Source organism: Miniopterus schreibersii, assembly GCF_964146895.1.
Source record: "Miniopterus schreibersii genome assembly, chromosome: 2".
NCBI lineage: Eukaryota > Metazoa > Chordata > Mammalia > Chiroptera > Miniopteridae > Miniopterus > Miniopterus schreibersii.
Window position 1 is genome coordinate 148,505,583 of NC_138102.1, and position 18,568 is coordinate 148,524,150.

An 18,568-nucleotide genomic window follows, 5' to 3' on the forward strand; every position below is an offset into this window, starting at 1 on the left:
CTTCCTCAGTCTTCTTTCTCTCTCTCATTTTGAGAACTTAGAGACTACTTCCTTTGAATCCTGACTTTAGTTGCCCAGATTCTACCGTAAAGCTGAAAGGATCCTTGATCTGGGCCAATAAAGTGATAGCTTGTACTGACTGGCACCAAAGGTTAAAGCCAGGCAACATTTCAGATATCTCTGTGCAGTTCCTACAGTAATTTCTCAATAAATTCTTTTTAAATGAATAAGTGAGTGAGGAGGCATGTCTCAAAGGACTGGGCAGATCTCCAAGGTCAAAAAAGCATTGTGCGATTGTGGCTAAAACCTCAAAAACCGCACAGTAAGGGCTGAGAAATTTCAACACTCAAATATTTATTAAATGAGTAAATGAAAGATTTTAAAGGAAAAAAACAGTCATCATAGATGGTTAGATATTTCCTTCTCTGAGGGAGGAGGGATAAATTTAAACTATTTCAGTGTAAACTTTCAAGTTTAATTTTTAAAATTAATGTTTATTTTTATGTGTGTTTCCCTATGAGCAGCTTGATAAACATTTTTAATAATTTTCACGTTGATTGATATAAGTTATTTTTGTTGGATTGGAAAAATGTGTGTGTGTGTGTGTGTGTGTGTTCAGATGTGTGTGTATATGTGTATATATATATTTGTTAAATTGCACATGTGAATTACCTTACGTATGAGGAATTTTTATACTTGAAAATCATGATATATACCTATTCTCATAACTTGAGCTATTTTCTCATAAAGAATATGTATTCTTAAGTTATAATAATAAAAAATTTCTTTTTGACATACACACAGGAAACCTCGACCTGTCTCCCAGTTGGTTGCACAGCAGGTTACTCAGCAGTTTGTGCCCCCTACACAGTCAAAGAAAGAGAAAAAAGATAAAGTAGAAAAAGAAAAAAGTGAAAAGGAAACAACTAGCAAAAAGAACAGTCATAAGAAAACCAGGTAAATTTAAAGAGTATTTTATGGTACTTTTGAAATAATAAAATTAACCATTTTATCTCTTTTAACATTGATACAAAATAGAAGTAAAAGATTTTATTCCCTTTATTGTAAAATATCATGAAATTGTGATTTTTTTTTAAGTTTGAAAGGTGTACTAGAAATAAACACAGAGGCCACAAACACAAGCCTAAATGTGTGGATGCTTTTTTTTTCTTCCCTAGATTAAAATACATTTATTTGTGTTTGAGCTATTTCTTTTCCATTCATAAAGCCAGGAATGGTATTCACAGTATTCACGGATATTTGCATGGGCTTTAATGAGTGAAAATGGTCATGGGTCCGGGGGAACAGACAGTCTCGATCACTGATCCATGCACATCAGCGGAGTAACAGCCCTGTGTATAATGCAGTCTTAGCTGTTACCAACTTCCTCTGTGATGCAACTATATCATTGCAGTTCCAAAACGTTTTTAAATAAAATTGATAAATGTCTGAAAAATTATGATAAAGCTATAAAAGCACAATTAAGAGACCATTATTTCCAGAGTGCCACTGTTTTTTTGTCACATCAAAGAAGATTTATGAGTGATTGGTTTGATTAATGTTAATGATTTGACACATTTAATATTTTTGTGATTACACATGAATGTAGAGCTTTAAACATAGGTGTATTCATTTTGTTGTTTTTTCCTAATTTATTCATTATATGCATAGAAAGTTGGTAGGCAGAAAAGCTAGTTTAAAATTATATCATCTTTTGTGTGTTTAGGCCAAGATTGAAAAATGTGGATCGGAGTAGTGCTCAGCATCTGGAAGTTACCGTTGGAGATCTGACCGTCATTATTACAGACTTTAAGGAGAAAACGAAGTCACCGCCTGCATCTAGTGCTGCTGCTGCAGATCAGCACAATCAGAGTGGCTCTAGCCCTGATAACACAGAGAGGGGAATGTCCAGGTCATCTTCACCCAGAGGAGAAGCCTCATCATTGAATGGAGAATCTCATTAAAGTTTATTTTCTCCAATTTCTTAGTCACTTCTGTCATACCATGCAGATACACAGATTATGCCAAGAAGTACCACATTTTCATGACAAACATATTCATGCACAATTCATAAATTTGCTTTTTACATAAAATAGAGATTTGTTAGAATTTGTTAGATTTTATTGCAGTTGATGCCTACTAGACATTTCCAGACTTCCTCATTTTGGTCCCCACAGTTAAAGGTGCCATGAAAATGTGGTTGAATTATTCATTATGCAGTGTTATTGGTAAGTCTGTTTCACTTTTAGTTTAGTGAATTCTAACACATAATTCTTGAATTCTCTACTATTGGCATGTAACGAATTTAAATTTTTATAACATAGTGCAAGCTGCCTAAATATGTATTATTTGAGAATTGTGAAACAAATAGTTATATGTATACAAGTCAAAGATCAACTTAATCAACTATTGCTGCAACAGGATTTTCTTAATGGTTATCCTCTTAATACACCTGCTGGTACTTGGTGTGGTTAAATAGGAAAATTGTTATTAAATAAAGAATTTGTATGAACCGTTGCCAATATTTTTGACACATTTTACTAAATTATTATTCCTGAATTATGTTTCTGGTTTAATCTGTTTTTGTTTTGTTTTGTTTTGTTTTGCTTATCTTTCAAAACATTCACTTATTGTAATGTTTACTTTCAGATTAGTAAACAATAAAACATTGATTATTTAGCTTTATAATTCAGGTTTAGTGCTATTGTCATTGAACACTGGTATTTTCTGTATTATATAAGATATTAATAAAATTCAGATAATTATAAGCATTTGGCAAAAGCAGAAAAGAAACCTGCCATATTTTAAAAGCTGCAATTTTGGGAAAAGCTTTAACTTAATAGTTCTATCACTGTTTCCTCGCCCCAAACTTTATCCAGGGTTATAGAAGTATGAATCTAATTAATACAGAAATGGCAACTGTTGCACAGAACTGGGAAAAAAACTAGTCTTAAGTCAGTTTAATTGGCATCTTATTAAATGTAACAATTCTTATGAAAATCATAGTGCCCTATTTTCAGACACAACTGCCAGTTTATGCATTTATCAATATCCCAGAATAAAGAACTATTTACAGCCCCACTTACTATTATGTAAAGTTATGAATAAAATATTTTTATGACTACAGATTTTGCATTTTTGTTTACAACTAATAAAATGTTTTATGTTATATTTAAAAATCAAACCTAGAAACCACACAGTACTACTTAAATTCTCCTAGGGTCTCCTGCTTTTTCTTAGCCATTTGCTTAATATATAGCCACCTGTAGGAGACTTCTGCAATATAAATGAACTTAACAACATAACTTGGATACAAATATCACATAAAGACATCATGCTAGCATTTCAAGAAAAAAATAAAACTGTAGACCTTGACAGTTGTGATATATGGTGGTTTCACGTGGTAATGTAATTTTCTGTTTAATTGCAGTACTTTTTACAGGCACAATGGTACTGTCTTTTTTGTAAGATGCTAGTTGTGAAATACAGTTAATTGCATACAGTAAAAGTCTGTGATTAAAACATTTATATACCTCATTCTTTAGTGTTGTTAAATGAAAAATTAAAATTTGTTTTTATTATAAGATACTTTCAATGGAACTGCAACTAACTGGCTATGTTCTTTTAAAACATGAAGTTTTTTGTCATTTTGTTTTTTTTTAATGTGTTTTAAATGTTTTTTTTATATACTTATTTTTAGACCTAGCAAAAATTACAGATAATAGTAATAGGGAAAAGATTCTAAATTTTAAGTCAAAACTATGCGTTAGAGGTACTGGGTCTCCTGATCATGCTCACATACTGTCAGGATGTATTTTCAATGAACTGCAAAAGAGAGAAAAATCTGACAGAAGTTGGGATTTTACCGGAAGGGGGCGGGGCATAGTCATCCTTCTATATTGGTGGGGAGATGATAATAACTGGTGCCTGGTGTTTGAAGCCCTGTTGTAGAACCTAAGTGAGGCTGAGTAAATTACTCAAGGTCCCTTCCCATCCGTTAAACGGTGGTGATGATCCTGTCTAACTCATAGGGTTGCTGGGAGGATTAACGCTCCATATAAAGTTCTTAACAATTGCCTGACACGTACTGGAGGCTCAGCAAATGTGAGCCTTTACTATCTTCATCGGTAAAATCCCATTACAAAAATTTTTTTGTAACAAAAATCATTCCCATGCCCTCTTGGGCCACCGAAAGGAATTGTGTTCTATAGGTTACAGTGAATTTTCTACATCAGATGTTTGCTCTGACCCCAGACCAGCCATCTTCCCATAACTAAAAAACCTGATGGTGTGCACTATGAGACGGGAGAAATGAACTGAGTTGGCTAGTTTAAAGTTTTGTTTTCCTTCCATTAATCATAGTTATTATCTTCACCTGCCTTCATTTCACTTTCATTTCACCCTACCTCAAACACTTCCAAACGAGGAAGCAGACCCAAATCCCATAAATACTTATGCCTAATATTAAAATATGCAAAAAGATTCAGAGCTTGGGCTCAGAGTACATTTTTAGCTCTGTTTCATCAATTTACCCTGTGATTTTAGCAGTGGGTTCTTTTAACCCAATTCCATACAAAAAGAATTTGGATGTTTTTCAGAGTTTATTACCTTATTTTGATATAAGTAAGAGTGAAGATATAATTTGAGGCATACAAGAATACATAACTCTTAAAGCCTTTTGTATTACACACTAGAAATAGTTGACTTAATAAAGGTTTTATTTTTATTAAATGCTTTCCTAAAATTATAGTGATGATAGTAGACAGTGAAAACATTAAAAAGGGAAGAAAACCCTCAGTTTTTCTAAGTTGATTGCATATTTATTACCTTTCTTTTAGATAATTCTTATTGCTTAAAAAGAATGTAATTTCTGCATATTATATGCATTAATGCTAAATGGTCTAGAAGTTTTAGTTTCCACTGAGGCTCATTTTTACATATTTTCCTGGTTTGCAACTTAATCTCTTTTCCAGAATCTTTTAAGACCTGACGTAGCAACTGTGAAATTGACAATTTCTGTACTGTACTTTGAAACTTAAGAAAAAATAGAAAAGTTTGTGTAAGGATAACTATAAAATAATACTTTGACCTGTTAGCACTGGCCCCTCTCCCCTTTAACCACAGGCACCTTCAGTTCTCTGGAACTATGAATGTAGAAAATGGACATGTAGAAAGTTATCAGTGACAAAAACAGCTGAGCAGAATCAAGAGACAGTGAAGGTTGCAGAATACAGGATGTGACTGATCATTTTGTGAAAGCAGAAGGTACAGAATACTCTCAGTGGCTAGTGATGAAAAATAAGCCCTGCTAATATCAAAGGCAAGGTAGAATGGGAATGGGGGAAAATGAGGGAAGAAGAGGCGGAAAAGCAAAGCACAGATAGCAGAAATTAGAAAATGGGGCATTGGGATGCAATCAGGATGATAGAGAAAAATCACTGGGAACGGAGAGAGAACAAATGGAACTTACAGCATGTTTGCCTCAGAATATTTGAAAAACATTCTATGATAAGTCATAATGACAGTCATTAAAGTTTCAGTTGTGTTTGGTAGACTTTTCACTAGGGCAGCAGTATGTAATTACTTCATTACGATGTTCTTCAAAACCAGTGCATTTTAAAAAGCTGCCTAGAGAGATTTTATCTTGAATTATATGAATACTTTCCTGAATTCACATCCCCACTAGCCCAGGTAATTTAAATATGTTTCTAATGTGGCATTCTGTTTAGCCAGTGTAGAAAGTCCTGCCTTTATGGAATAGGCCAATTCTGGAGCATATGAAATGCTATGATAAGACCAGGTACTTTATGGGGGAAATCAAGTGTAGCTCTGAAAGGTTTCAGTGCTGTGGGACGTTTCATGTTCTGAATCTTTTCTAGTGGTGATCCCCTCCTTGCCATCAGAAGGAGCTGTAGATTATAGTAGTAGCTATTTTACTGTTGTAGTATTTCCAGTATTTTCCTGATCTAGGTTTTCTTTACATCAGTATCATTCAACTCTGAACATTTATTGAGTATATTTTGTGTGCTAGGACTGGGCGAGGGGTTGGTTACAAAGGACAAAAATATGGAACTCGTATCTTGGAGAAGAGATCTGTAAATTACTAGAGTGCCTTCACTGCAACAATAAAAATATGCATAAGATACAGAAGTAGCAGTGAGGTGGGTGTGCTTGTCACAATTTTGTTTCTAGAAAATTCATCTTGGCCTAAGTATCCACTGCAAGTGTACAGTGAAAACGTTTGGATCTCATCTTGATAATTGAGCTGGTAATGTTGGGTGTCACAAATAGTTTTTAGCCAGCACTCTTTCATTATTCCAGTTTGGATTTTCAAAAGTTTAAAATGTTAAGCCCTGTCATGTGAGATTACTTATTATTTTTCCATACTGATTTTTAAAAATAAACATCTGGATGAGGATTGCTATTGCCTTTTTGTGAAGATTATTGAGGAAACATCACATCACTCAATCCAAATGAGAAATTTTATTCAGACCTGTTTCAGGAAAAGCTTTACTTCTGAGAAATCAACTTGCCTTTTCCTTACGGATAATACAAATCTTAATTGTCCTTGACTTTTGTCCTGTTCTTGTTGTTCTCGGATTAAAATTAAGTTTGCTTTAAATAATTATGTAGGACTCAAATGCCTGCATGTCTATATTCTAACTTGTTCTTCATTTTTCTTCTAGATTGCGATTTTTATCCACTTATGTTTTTCTTTGTGTCCTTTTAAAGCTCCTTTAATTTCTTCTGTAAATAAGGCTAAATAGTAATACTTTTTAAAAAAGCTTTAAAAAACGGCTTTATTTCAAGGTGTGAGGATAAGCCCCAAAGGGAAGTTTTTGACGCAAGGAGCCAGTAAAGTGGAGCCTCTCAGCTGGAATTCCTGATGAGTGGCAATAATTGTACGAGTTTGGTAGGTCTTGAGATTACACCTTGGTTTAGATTCTGCTGACCTGCTTAGAAGTAAGTACGGAGTTGGGATGAAAGCTACCATACCATCTTCATACTTCCATTAACTCTTTCAGCAAGAGAATTCAGAAACAAAACTGGGTACCAAGATTTATCAATTTAGACTTTTTAGTGTGTATTATGTTCACAGTCCTCTTTTAATTTGTAATAACAGCAGTGAATGAGCCTGTGTTTACTTTGGAGTCAGCAAGATAGAGAAGACTTGGGATACTTGTTTAAAAACAGTTTGGGAGAAGAATACTGAAGGACAAAATGGCAGTGACAGCATTTTTTTAAAAAAGGAGAGTAGTCTGAATTCAAGGGCAGAGCGACCTGGCCTCAGGCCTGAGAGAGTTTTTGATCTTTAATTAGAGTAAATAAAACAACAATAAACCTGTGTTTCCAGTACAGGATAAGAAAAATAAGGGACACTTAGAGCAACAAATAATTTTTTTTAACTTTACTCAAAATAAAATATGGGAATGTAAAAACAAAAAGAAACCAAACATAACTCAGCACTGCCTGGTGATGTAATTCCTGTGTAGAAAGGAGTATGCGTAGCAACAAGAATTCTGATGTTTTTCAATGAAGCACTGGACTTTGGAAGTGTGAGGATATCAGAATTCTTATTTTCAGCCTTCATTCTTGGGAACCTGGGTTAGGAGAATTTGTGCATATGTTTTTTAATTTTAATTTTTCCCATGACTAAATTTCCCTGCAAATCTAGCTTTTAATGTTACTGACAGCATTTCTTTTAAAATAATAGATTATAATCTACTGTAATGGGAATGAAGATTGAACCAGGGAGAAATACAGGGATGGTCCACAGGATAGTCCTTACTCCCTTCTCTACTCCAACCCCTCCGCACTCTCCCGTGTGGGTGGGAATGCCAGCTAAATCCTGGCATCAGGAGTTAAGGTGTCCCCATTTATTGGTTTTCTACCACTTCGTCCAATCTTGTGGCCTCTAGCTGAGTTTCTTAGTGTTTTACTCTTTCATCCTGTTCCTGACCCTCTCCATTTCCCACACTTACTGGTCTGAATGAACACTAAAAATGAAATACTTTTTGTTTAAACTGACTACATTATTTTCCAACTTTTTCCTTCCGTCCAACAAGGTCTCTAGGAAATGTGCTGTGGAAAATGGAGAAATTTTACTAGAGGCCTACGGGGGGAGAGAATAATTTTTACTTTTAGCCTGAGTTTCTGCTTCTTTGTGCTCTGTAACTAATCTGACTTGTAGTTCTCTGATTGTAAATCTTATTTGTTTTAACCCCCAACATCACCTTGAGGTTTTTATATAACATTGATTTTTCCCCCCTTTTTTTAATTTGCATCACTCAGTTGAGCATTTATTTGTTCACAGTGAGATAGTATGGTATAATGGAAAAAACAAATGTAGACTTTGTAACCTCAAAGATTTTCATTCATATTATAGATCTTCATTATTAGCAATGTGGTTAACAAACGTCTTTGAATTTCAGGTTCCTTGTTATTTAAAAGAATAAAATATCTCCTTCATATAAGTGTTATAAGGATTAAATTAGATTATGCATAGACCTTTATAAAGTGGAAGTTATAATAAAAAAGGTTTTTAAACTTTATTTTGAAAAGGTCTAGAATTTACCTTTTCCCCAATAGGATGTTTTTCTGGTGTGTGTGTGTGTTTTAATACATCTTTATTGATTTTAGAGAGAGGAAGGGAGAGGGAGAAAGAGTGAAAGAAACATCAATGATGAGAGTCATTGATCGGCTGCCTCTTGCACTCCCCACACGGCATGGAGCCCGCAACCCAGGCATGTGCCCTGGCCAGGAATCAAACCTCCGTCTCCTGGATCCTAGGTCAATGCTCAACCGCTGAGGCACGCCTGGCTGGGTGCAGGGTGTCTTTTTTTTAAAGAATCAAGTACTCAGTGTAGACAGAGATGGGAAGGAAATACTGAGCAGGACCCCAAGTTTAGTCTAGAGTGACTTAGAATAGACAAAAAAATAAAAACATTAATCAAATATCTATTATAATCTGTAAGAAATATCAAAATTAGAAGCTATAAGAAAAATCAAGGTTAATCTTTTGAATAGAAGATTCTTGAGATTTGGATTATCCTGGGTCTGAGAATTTTCCAGATCATGGAGAAGATCTCTTATCTCCATAATTTAAACAATAGATATTGCTACTTTTAAATTTCTTTTTGCCTAAATTTACCTTTTGACAGGATGAAAGGAAGACCAAAATTGATTAAAATTTTAGATATAACCAGCCTATCAGAGAATTAAGAGGATGGTCTAGATATGAAAAAATATTTAGTTATATGTACATACAGAGTAAATGAAAAAAAAAAACCTATTATGACATTAGAATACTTTAAATGTTTAAAATTAATTTTAGGAATATGAAAATGTAATGTGAATCCTAGAAGTGATCAGAAGGGCATGCACACAGCTCCTTATACTCCAAGATAACCACTTAAGACAGTATGTAATACAAAAATCATTTCTATTTTTGGAATACCTTATATACTTTTTCAACAGAATTTCCTTTTTAATTACAGGATTAAAAGGAACCTAAAGAGAGGATATGGTCCAGGACCCTGATGTCAAGTAGATGGATGATTATTCTTCTGGATATGTTCTTCCCATAAATTGTTGCAGAAAGGAAAACTGTCATTCCAGTATTTTAACAATCTGTGGGTCGTTAAATTATTTATTTTGACTACATTTTACTTCTTTGTTGAGATAGAGAACAATTGTAGTTAGCATCTCTTTATATTAACCATCCTTTATTTGAGTACTAACTCTTACTCTAGCTTCTTGGTACCATATCCTTTAGTTTTCTCTCTCAAATTATATTTTCCATTTTTATAAATGGCTTTATTATCAGTCTTTGTATCTCCTTGCACTTATCTTTATTTCTCTAAGAATTGTAAGGTGTAGTAGAAGGATTAACTTAATATTGTTGTTTCTATCTGCCTCTCTCCCCTTTGAGGGCAGTACACTCTAGCCCCTTGTCTGGCATGTAGAATATATTCAATAAATGTTTATTGAATGAATAAGTGTATGTTTTCATTCTATTTACACATCTTGATAGAATGCTAGTTTTTCATATTTTGTCAGGTAAAGCACAACATTTTATTTTTATAGTGAAAGAAACAAACTTAAATTTGTTTAGGGACTTCCCACAGTCACAGAGCCAGCACTTTTTTGGTGTAGCGATTTCAAATAGAGAACTATTTTTAAATTACATAGCACTTCCCCACCTTATTTCTCATGGCCAAACTCCTCAAAGCTCCAAATGCAACCTGAACAGTTTAACAGCAAGATTTTTCTCCCTGAAGTATGTGTGTGTTTAAAGCTTTCTTTCCCTCACTTTTTGGTACTGTAGCTGCTTTCTGGCTCCAGTCTCAATCTCTGTCCCAGCCAGACTGTGCTCCCTAAGAGGCAAATGTGATCATGTTACTTCCTAATTAAAAAACCCTTCAGTGGTTCACCATTATCTGCCAGATTAAGTTCAGACTCCTTGGCATATGAAACCAGGCACTCAAGTATCTGGCCCCTTCAGCTCCTACAGTCTTATCGCTGATCATATTCTCTCTTGCATTCACTTAGCTGGTGGTATCAAACTTCTGGAAGTTCACTAAACACAAGAGCCTGTTTCATTAATTCCCCCACCCTGGAATTACTTCCCTTAACACCCCTCCCCACCTCCACCCCCCAACCCTCCCCAAGGCTCTAGGGCCACATTTGCTACGAAGTTTCTCTTGACCACACCCACTGTAGACCTGATTGCTCCTGTTTGCATGCCCACCCCTTACAGGCTTGCATTCTAATGTCTGTATTGCACTTAGGAGTACCCACTGTCCCACGCCATACTGGAACAAGGCATCTTCATACCCCAAGGTACTCATATAGTACTTGGCGCACAGTGGTGCTCTGTAGATGTTCAGTAAGTGAATGGAGTGGAAATATGGCTGAGGAAGCAGGAGAAGAAACGTGTAGCTGAAGAGAAAGCTCTGTCCACAGAATATGATTGGACATGCAAACGAGTTGTGAGGAAGATAAAAGGAAAAAGGGAGGACTTCAGCTTTATAGGCACTTACAGTTAGGCAGGAGCAGAGCAAGGATGATGGGCCAGGAGGTCAACAGGGAGGAAAGCCCTGGGTGCCTAGCGAAGGACAATTGTAGCAAGGGACATTGGTCCAGGGTGACCTTTCCTCCCCTAACATATCACTGGTCATGTGGTTTGGACCCCCTGACCTTTCCTCCTTAGAGATAATATCTAGGCTTCAGTTGTATTTCAGCTCCAGGCCCAGACAAGCAGCAAAACCAGACAAGCAGCACTGTGGCTGACCTCAGGACAGGCTGCACTGACTAATGGCCCCTGCCCTGTCACTGACCAACGGGTCAGTGGAGACCACAATGGTGAAAGGACACACCTGGAAAGCTGATGAAGAGCCTATTGAGATCTCCCCTAACATCTCCACCATTTCTGGGAGCAAGCCTTCCCCCGCCTCCCAGGCACCTTACCTTTACATTCCTCACTTCTAAGCTCCAAGGGCCCTTCCTTTACCTCTATAACTTGTTTCCTAAGCCCTTTTTTCCCTAGAATTATTTCTTCTACCTCTATGATTTTCCAAATAAATGTTCTCTTATAGTCTGAGTTTGGCTCTGAATTCTTTCCTTGATAGACTCAAGTAGCAGGTTGCTGAACCTAGGTCACATCACACCCCACTGGTCTAACCCCACTGGCCTAACACCTGGGGCCTTCCCTCTGCCCCAACACTTGGGAGGCAAAATAAGCATTCCCAAGAGTATTACAAGGTAATTGAATATCTGGGTGAAAAGCCTCTGGCAGACAGTATTATACAAACTTAAGAGGCGGGGGAAGTCCCTGCTGAGGACAATGGAGCTGAAACATGGTTTAATCACGTGCCTTCTAAGTTAAGGGCGTTTTATGCGCATTAAGCAATCGAGCCTTTACAACCACCCCATGACGAGGCTCTTCTCTCCATTCAGAAACGAAGAAACGTGCTCAGGGCACTGAGGTTGCGCAACATCACGAGCTACCAAGTAGAAGCACCGGCCCACGGCTCGGGGTCAGCTGTCTCCAACGCCTTGCTCCCTCCGCCACAGGTCTCCCGTGCAGCTCGGAGCCCAGGACTCCCGGGTGCGCGGCCCCGAGCCCCCGCGGGACCCGCACCCCGCCGCGCCCGAGGGCCTCCCAGCGCGGCGCGCTCAGCCCTCGCGCTCAGTGCGCCGGCGCGCGCGGCCTCGGCCCGCCCTCCGGGGAGGGGCCGCGGCGGCGGAGGCCGCGCCGCCGAAGGTGGTGGGCGGGCGCGGCGGCGGAGGAACTTGTTGCGCCCGCGGCTGCGCCGTGCCGCTTCCTCCCCTCTAATTCGCCAGGCGGGCGCGGCGGCGGCGGCCGAGGAGGAGGAGGAGGCGGCCGGCGCGATGCGGCGCTACCTGCGCATCGCAGTGCTGTGCCTGGCTTGCGGCTTCTGCTCGCTCCTCTACGCCTTCAGCCAGCTCGCGGCGTCCCCGGAGGAAGGAGCTGGCGGCGGTGGCGGGCGGCCGCAGGCCGGGGTGGCTTCCTGGGTCGCAGGCGGCGGCCGCGGGGCCGCGAAGGGGGCGGACAGCGCGGCCACCGCGGCGCATCCCGGCGGGTCGGACAGGTACGGGCCGTTCCCCGTGTGGCGGGAGCCGGGCGGGGCGGGGGGCGCCGGGGCGCGGGGTCTGCCTGGCCCGGGCGGCTCGCCGGCCTGCCCCGCGCCTCCCGCCGTCGCGCCCGCGCCGCCCGCCCCTTTGCCGCGGTCTCCGAGCCCCTCCGCTCTTTTCCCTCCTTTCCCCTCAACCCCGGGGCGAGCCCGGCGCCGCTCCAGCCTGAGCGCGCCCCGCGCTTTTGTGTTTGCTTTCTGACCCATTCCTTACACGCTCTTTGAAGTACAAGAAATTAATTTTCAACTTTTAATTGGCAGTTGATCTAAAAAAAAAAAAAGATTCTTTGAAAATAAGAGGTGCCTCACAAAAGCCTCTTGCTGTCGGGCTGGTCGGGATTCCCTCTTGTCTCCATGGAGATCAGGTTGAGATATTTAAACATCAGACTGACGCCCTCGTTCAATTTCTTTTCTACCCCCTCCTGAACGGGGCGTCTGATTTTTGTGTGTTACTAAATCTGTCATCATTAGTTGGTTAGTTCAGTCTGGACAGAGCGTTTAGGCTGATTGTGAATTTTTCTTTAGGGAACAATCTGTTCTGAAATTTACAGCAAGTTAAAGTTGAGCGATACTTAACAGGCGCATGTCTTTTGTGAGATGGGATGGAGGTGTCCGTCTTTGAAAACTGGTATTTAAAAAGCAGCAGAATGACTTAAGTGGATTTACAAGAAGCACTGCCAGAGTTGGAATGGACCTGCGATTTAAATGGAGAAAAGAATGCAACGCAGCATGAATGCTTAACAAAACCCGAGCGCTCCCCCTTCCTTAGACGGACTCCTCTCTTTGTGGGCACCTCTCTGGGAGACCCGAGTGTTCCCTTCGTTAGAGGCAAAGGCTGCTTTGATACCGAAAGTATAGCATTGGAAAGAGGAGGGAGCGCGGTCAGATGTGGGCTGTTTAGCATTCTTTTGAGAGTTGCTGGTCATTCCCAAAATGAAAGGGGGACGTTTGGTCAGAGGAGCGTGGAAATGGTCATGTTTTTACCCTATGTTTTGATTACACTCAGGCGAATTCCTAACCTCAGCACTCTATTCGTAAAAGCAGGACTACTTCCAGAGCCAGGTTTGTCAGCTCTCAGTTTTCTGTCCTGGGAGAAGTAGTCACTTGAAGACCAGGATGAGCTCATAAATACTCAGGGAAAGCAGCAGTTTATGTTACTGTGAAGCACTGAAAATTGTGGAAAAGAAATTATCTTTGTATTGGCTAGACTGATAAAGAAGCAACATTTTAATCAAAACATTGAATGAAATTATACTGTGGTATTAACATTTCAATTTGATAGAGTGACATTCATTTTTAGTGCTTTGTCTCACATCTTTATTTTGACAGATTTTTATAAATTGTATTTGCTTGATCAGCTAATTTGAACAAAATGTCTTTGACATTTAGAAAATAAGCACCTCCGTTTTAATTAATATTTTATAGAGCCATTACTGAAATCTTAAGTTTGATGTGTCAGAATAGAGTCAACTGAAAAGCTGTACATTACAGGTCCCCTGAGCAGCATAACTCCTCATTTTAAATGGGGTAAACATCTAAGTTAAAACTGAACGTGTAATTAGAAAGAACTAAAGTCTGTAAAACTGTGGTGAAGTACATTTCACCGCATGTGCATGTGAAGTTTGGGCAGAGGGACAACGTGGGAAAGCCGAATATTGTCATGTTTTTACCCTACCATTTGATTAAGGTCAGGAATCCTAAGACATCAGGACTCTCTAAATTTTAGATATCGTTTGTAACATCTTTTAGATTTCTCAAAGAGTTCAGGCAACTTCTTTGGCTACCGTGGGATATGGAGTAGGTATCCTTGACCTCTTCCTGTGTTTAAATCATTTGACCAAGGTTCATAGGGCATCGGCCACAGGATTTGAACCATGATTAAAATCTATATATCCTTTTATTGCTCTCCAAGTGCTCTTTCTATAAAGCTGTTGTTATAAGAATCTAGCCTGTAGTGTTTTATCAGTGGAGAATGGGGCTATGGGTGAGGCAAACATCTTTCTTTTTTCTGTAGGACTCCATTATCATTGCCTTCTTTCTGTTTTTGAGGCTATCTTACCTGAAAGATTAAGAAGACTATTACTTCTCTTTAATACATTTTGCGACTTTAGCTACTCAGGGTGACTACTCAGGTCTCACATTTCACTAATGAATCTTCATAGAGATTATCAAGATCTCATCCTGTTGTAGTCATGGGGAATCAACAGACACTAAGCATTTCCACGATACCATTTCTGGACTGTCCATGCCCTTTGTGTGACTGATTTTCACACAGGAAGGTCGTCACTTCACTCCTTTTCAGATCTGGTTAGACCATTGAGTTGTTTCTGCTGGGTCCTGTGAACACTAGTAGGTTACATCAGTAATTTAGAGTGGAAAGAGTAAGGGCTTTGGAGACACAGATTTCAGCTTTACCACTTATTAGCTGTGTTAACCTTGAACACATTTCCTCATGAGTTACAGGTAAAAGTACCTATGATACTGGGTTGTTTGTGAGATTTGAAATGAAATAGCTTGTATAGATCACTAAGTATGGTGTCTGGCATAATAAAGTTGTAGCTAACCCTGGCCATTTGGCTCAGTGGTTAGAGCGATCGCCCATGGACTGAAGAGTCCCAGGTTTGATTCCGGCCAAGGGCACATACCTCCGTTGCAGGCTCATCCCCGGCCCTGGTTGGGGCATGTGCAGGAGGCAACCAGTCAATGTGTCTCTCTCACATGGATGTTTCTCTCTCTCCCCCTTCCACTCACTCTGAAAAAGCAATGGACAAAATATCCTCTGGTGAAGATTAAAAAAAAGATTGTAGCTAATATGGTGGTGATTTTGATCATTTAAGTTTTGAGGGATTTAAATCCCCCCCCCCCCCCCCAGTTTCTGATGTTTGGAAAAATTCTGGGGCTCAGACCCCAGTCCAGACCTGCTAAACCTGAATGCCTGGCCGTGGGGTCCAGGTTATTGTTATAAATCCAAAGATTTAGGAACACTATTTTAACAGAATGGTTTGATCACTATTTTCACACTACTGTTTTTAGTGGTGAAATTTTTTCCCTCTTCCTTGCAGTTATTTTTGAAGAAGAGAGGAGTTGGGGCAGTGACCAGTGAAGAAGTTTCAGTTATTAAAGTGACCTGAACTTCTGCTTTAAAAAATTTTTTTTTCAATTACAGTTGACATTCAATATTATTTTATATTAGTTTCAGGTGTACAGCATATTGGTTAGACACTTATATAATTTATGAAGTGATGCCCTGATAAGTCTATTACTCCTGGTACCATACATAGTTATTACAATATTATTGACTGTAATTCTCCACTTTGTTAATGCAGAGACATCTTATATAAAACCAATTTTCTGCGCCTTGTTATTTTAGTTCATTGAAGATTATACTTCACATAGGTGTAAAGTGTTTAGCACAAATCTTGCTAATAATTAATTAAAATATTGTTCTGTGCTTTTGGAGGGGAAAGTGATTAGGTTAATGAGAAAATGTGTACTTTTGATTTACAAATCCTATTTTAAAACATTAAAATTATTATCAGTCATACCTGTTGAAAATACTTCCCCTCATTTTAGATTAGATTTTTTTCAGTTTGTATACCATGTAAAACTTAAAATTTGTATGTATTCAGATAGACAGTTTTTTCTTTATCATTTTTTACTTTTGTCAGTCATAGAAAAACTTTCTAACCACAGGGAGTTTTCCCCCCAGTTTTTTTTTTTACGTTTAAATTTTTAATCCATTTTGGGGGGGTTGGGGGATGAAGGGAGTACAGTGTGATGCTAACTTATTTTTGAGATGGTTAGATAATATTAATACTGTTTAGTGCCATTTGTGTGTAAGCAGTCCTTTCCCCATCTCCTGAGTATTCATGAAATTTAGAGATTTAAGAAAAAAGAAACTAGAAATTAATTGAAGTTGTCTGGAGACAATTTTTAGTTGAAAATGAGTGACACAGGCTCTGATCTTCGAATAATGGTTCTCTGTCAGTATCACGGGCATGGTCTCCTTTACCAGGGCACAGCCACAGTGCAGGTATCTGCACCTGGCGGTTGCACTGTTGGCTTGTGGCGCCTGGTTCATGCTTCCACAGTCTCATGCTGGATATGCCTGGACATATCCCTGACTCTGTAAGTTGTGCATGGTTTTCATGAAAGCCTCGTGGACATTATGATGTGAAAAATACCTTTTTTCAGTTTAATTTAAAAGTATTAAAGACCTTCTGGTATCATTTAAGTAAACTTAAAGTTTTTTCCCCTCTTGTAAAAAAAAAATTATCTTTATTGTTGAAAGTATTACAGATGTCCCCTTTTTTTCTCCCCATTGATCCCCTCTATCCCACATCCACCTCACCCCCAGACGTCCCCCATACTATTGTCTTGCGTCCATGGGTTATGTATTTATGCATGTAAGTTCTTTGATTAATCTCTCCTCACCCCCATAAACTTAAAATTTTTAAAGAAAATTTTGTATGTAAGTTTTTTAAAGAAAACAAGTTTGAGAACTGATATTGTGAGCATTGTGTTAAATGCTCACTTTAATCTAGAGCATGAAATGTCTCAATTTTTGAAACTTTTTTCAAGTACTGACATTTTGGGGAATTTTATTTTTGGTCTTTTTTTTTTAATGTTTGAAATATAAGTTCACAGGGAGTTGCTGAGATAACCCATGTTCACTCAGTTTCCCTCAGTAGTAAAGTCTTACATGAGCATGGTGCAATACCACTATATCTGGAATATAAACATATCAATATAGTGCAATATAACCCCAGAATTTGACATTGTACAATCCAAGATCAGTTTTCAGATATTACTAGTTTTACGTGCACTCATTTGTATGTGTAGTTTTATGCAATTTTTTTACAGATGTAAATTCATGTAACCACCCCACAATCAGGATACAGAACTGTTTTATCACACAAAGATCCTTTGTTCTACTCCTGATCAGTTTGCTTATGAACAGGCCATCTAGAGCTAGAAACTTTAAGCCATATGACAGTTGAGGATGATCCACAGTAAAGTTTTATTTCATTTTGATCCACAATGAAAAACTGCATTTATTATGGACTTGTCTGACTTTGGATGTCACTATTTATTAAAGACATACCCACTTAGCTTACAGTTTTGCCTCATTAAAAGTATTTAATAGAGTTACTACCTCTTTGTTATGGACCTAATATTCCATTTCCAATAGTTTTAAGGAATAAAAACAAAAGCAGTTAATAACCAGAACTTGGATAAACTACCTTTACTTTTCCAGTATTTTTAAGCTTTATTATTTTTTTCTGGCCTGAAAGTACAAGTGCTATCTGTCTCCAGATTAGTTGCTTTCCCTAATTTATTGCTTGTAGTAACAGTCACTGCATGTAATGAGTTTCTACTCTGTATCTTAATTTTTAAAATCAATTTTTAATAAGAATATAAATTTAGGCAATAAGACTTTATGCCACCTTTTGCCTGCAGCACCTCAGTGTTTTATGATTAAAAAAAAAATAGTAGCTTGTGTAGTCACTAATGCTTATGTTTTATATTTCCATTAAAGAAAGATAGAAAAACATCCTTCTGTAACTGTTTTCTGACATTAAGTTATAGTTGAGAAACTTACCTAAAACTTGACTTTTTTGCTGCAGTTTCATCTGCATTAATCACTTTACAGTGATTACATGATCTAGCAATTCCACTTGTAGGTATACCTCAAGAGAATTGCAAACATGTTCACAGAAAAATTGTGCATGAATAGTCATAACAGCATTATATATAGTAGTCAAAAGTTGCAAAACAACCCAAATGCCTATAACCTGATGAATGGATAAACAAAATGTATATCCACCCATAAAATGGAATATTATTTTGCCATAAAAAGGAATGAAGTGTACTGATAAGTGCTACAGTGAATGAACCTTGAAAATATGGTA

At 38.1% G+C, this 18,568-nt stretch overlaps 2 protein-coding genes across 6 annotated transcripts in view; both read left to right on the forward strand.

Moving 5' to 3' along the window:
• The window catches only part of YAF2 (YY1 associated factor 2), a gene marked incomplete at its 3' end in the record, with an annotated part of 67,379 nt that extends 64,862 nt beyond the window's left edge, over positions 1-2,517 (forward strand). For all 3 annotated transcript variants that reach the window (XM_081125585.1, XM_081125586.1, XM_081125584.1), the window contains 2 exons: positions 805-957; positions 1,727-2,517. In XM_081125585.1, coding sequence (XP_080981711.1) covers positions 805-957; positions 1,727-1,964 — 391 coding nt within the window. The remainder of the gene's footprint in view (positions 1-804; positions 958-1,726) is intronic.
• A 9,768-nt stretch (positions 2,518-12,285) lies between these two features.
• Positions 12,286-18,568, forward strand: part of GXYLT1 (glucoside xylosyltransferase 1) — a 44,028-nt gene continuing 37,745 nt past the window's right edge. For all 3 annotated transcript variants that reach the window (XM_081129141.1, XM_081129143.1, XM_081129142.1), the window contains exon 1: positions 12,286-12,614. In XM_081129141.1, coding sequence (XP_080985267.1) covers positions 12,394-12,614 — 221 coding nt within the window. In that variant the 5' untranslated portion in view covers positions 12,286-12,393. The remainder of the gene's footprint in view (positions 12,615-18,568) is intronic.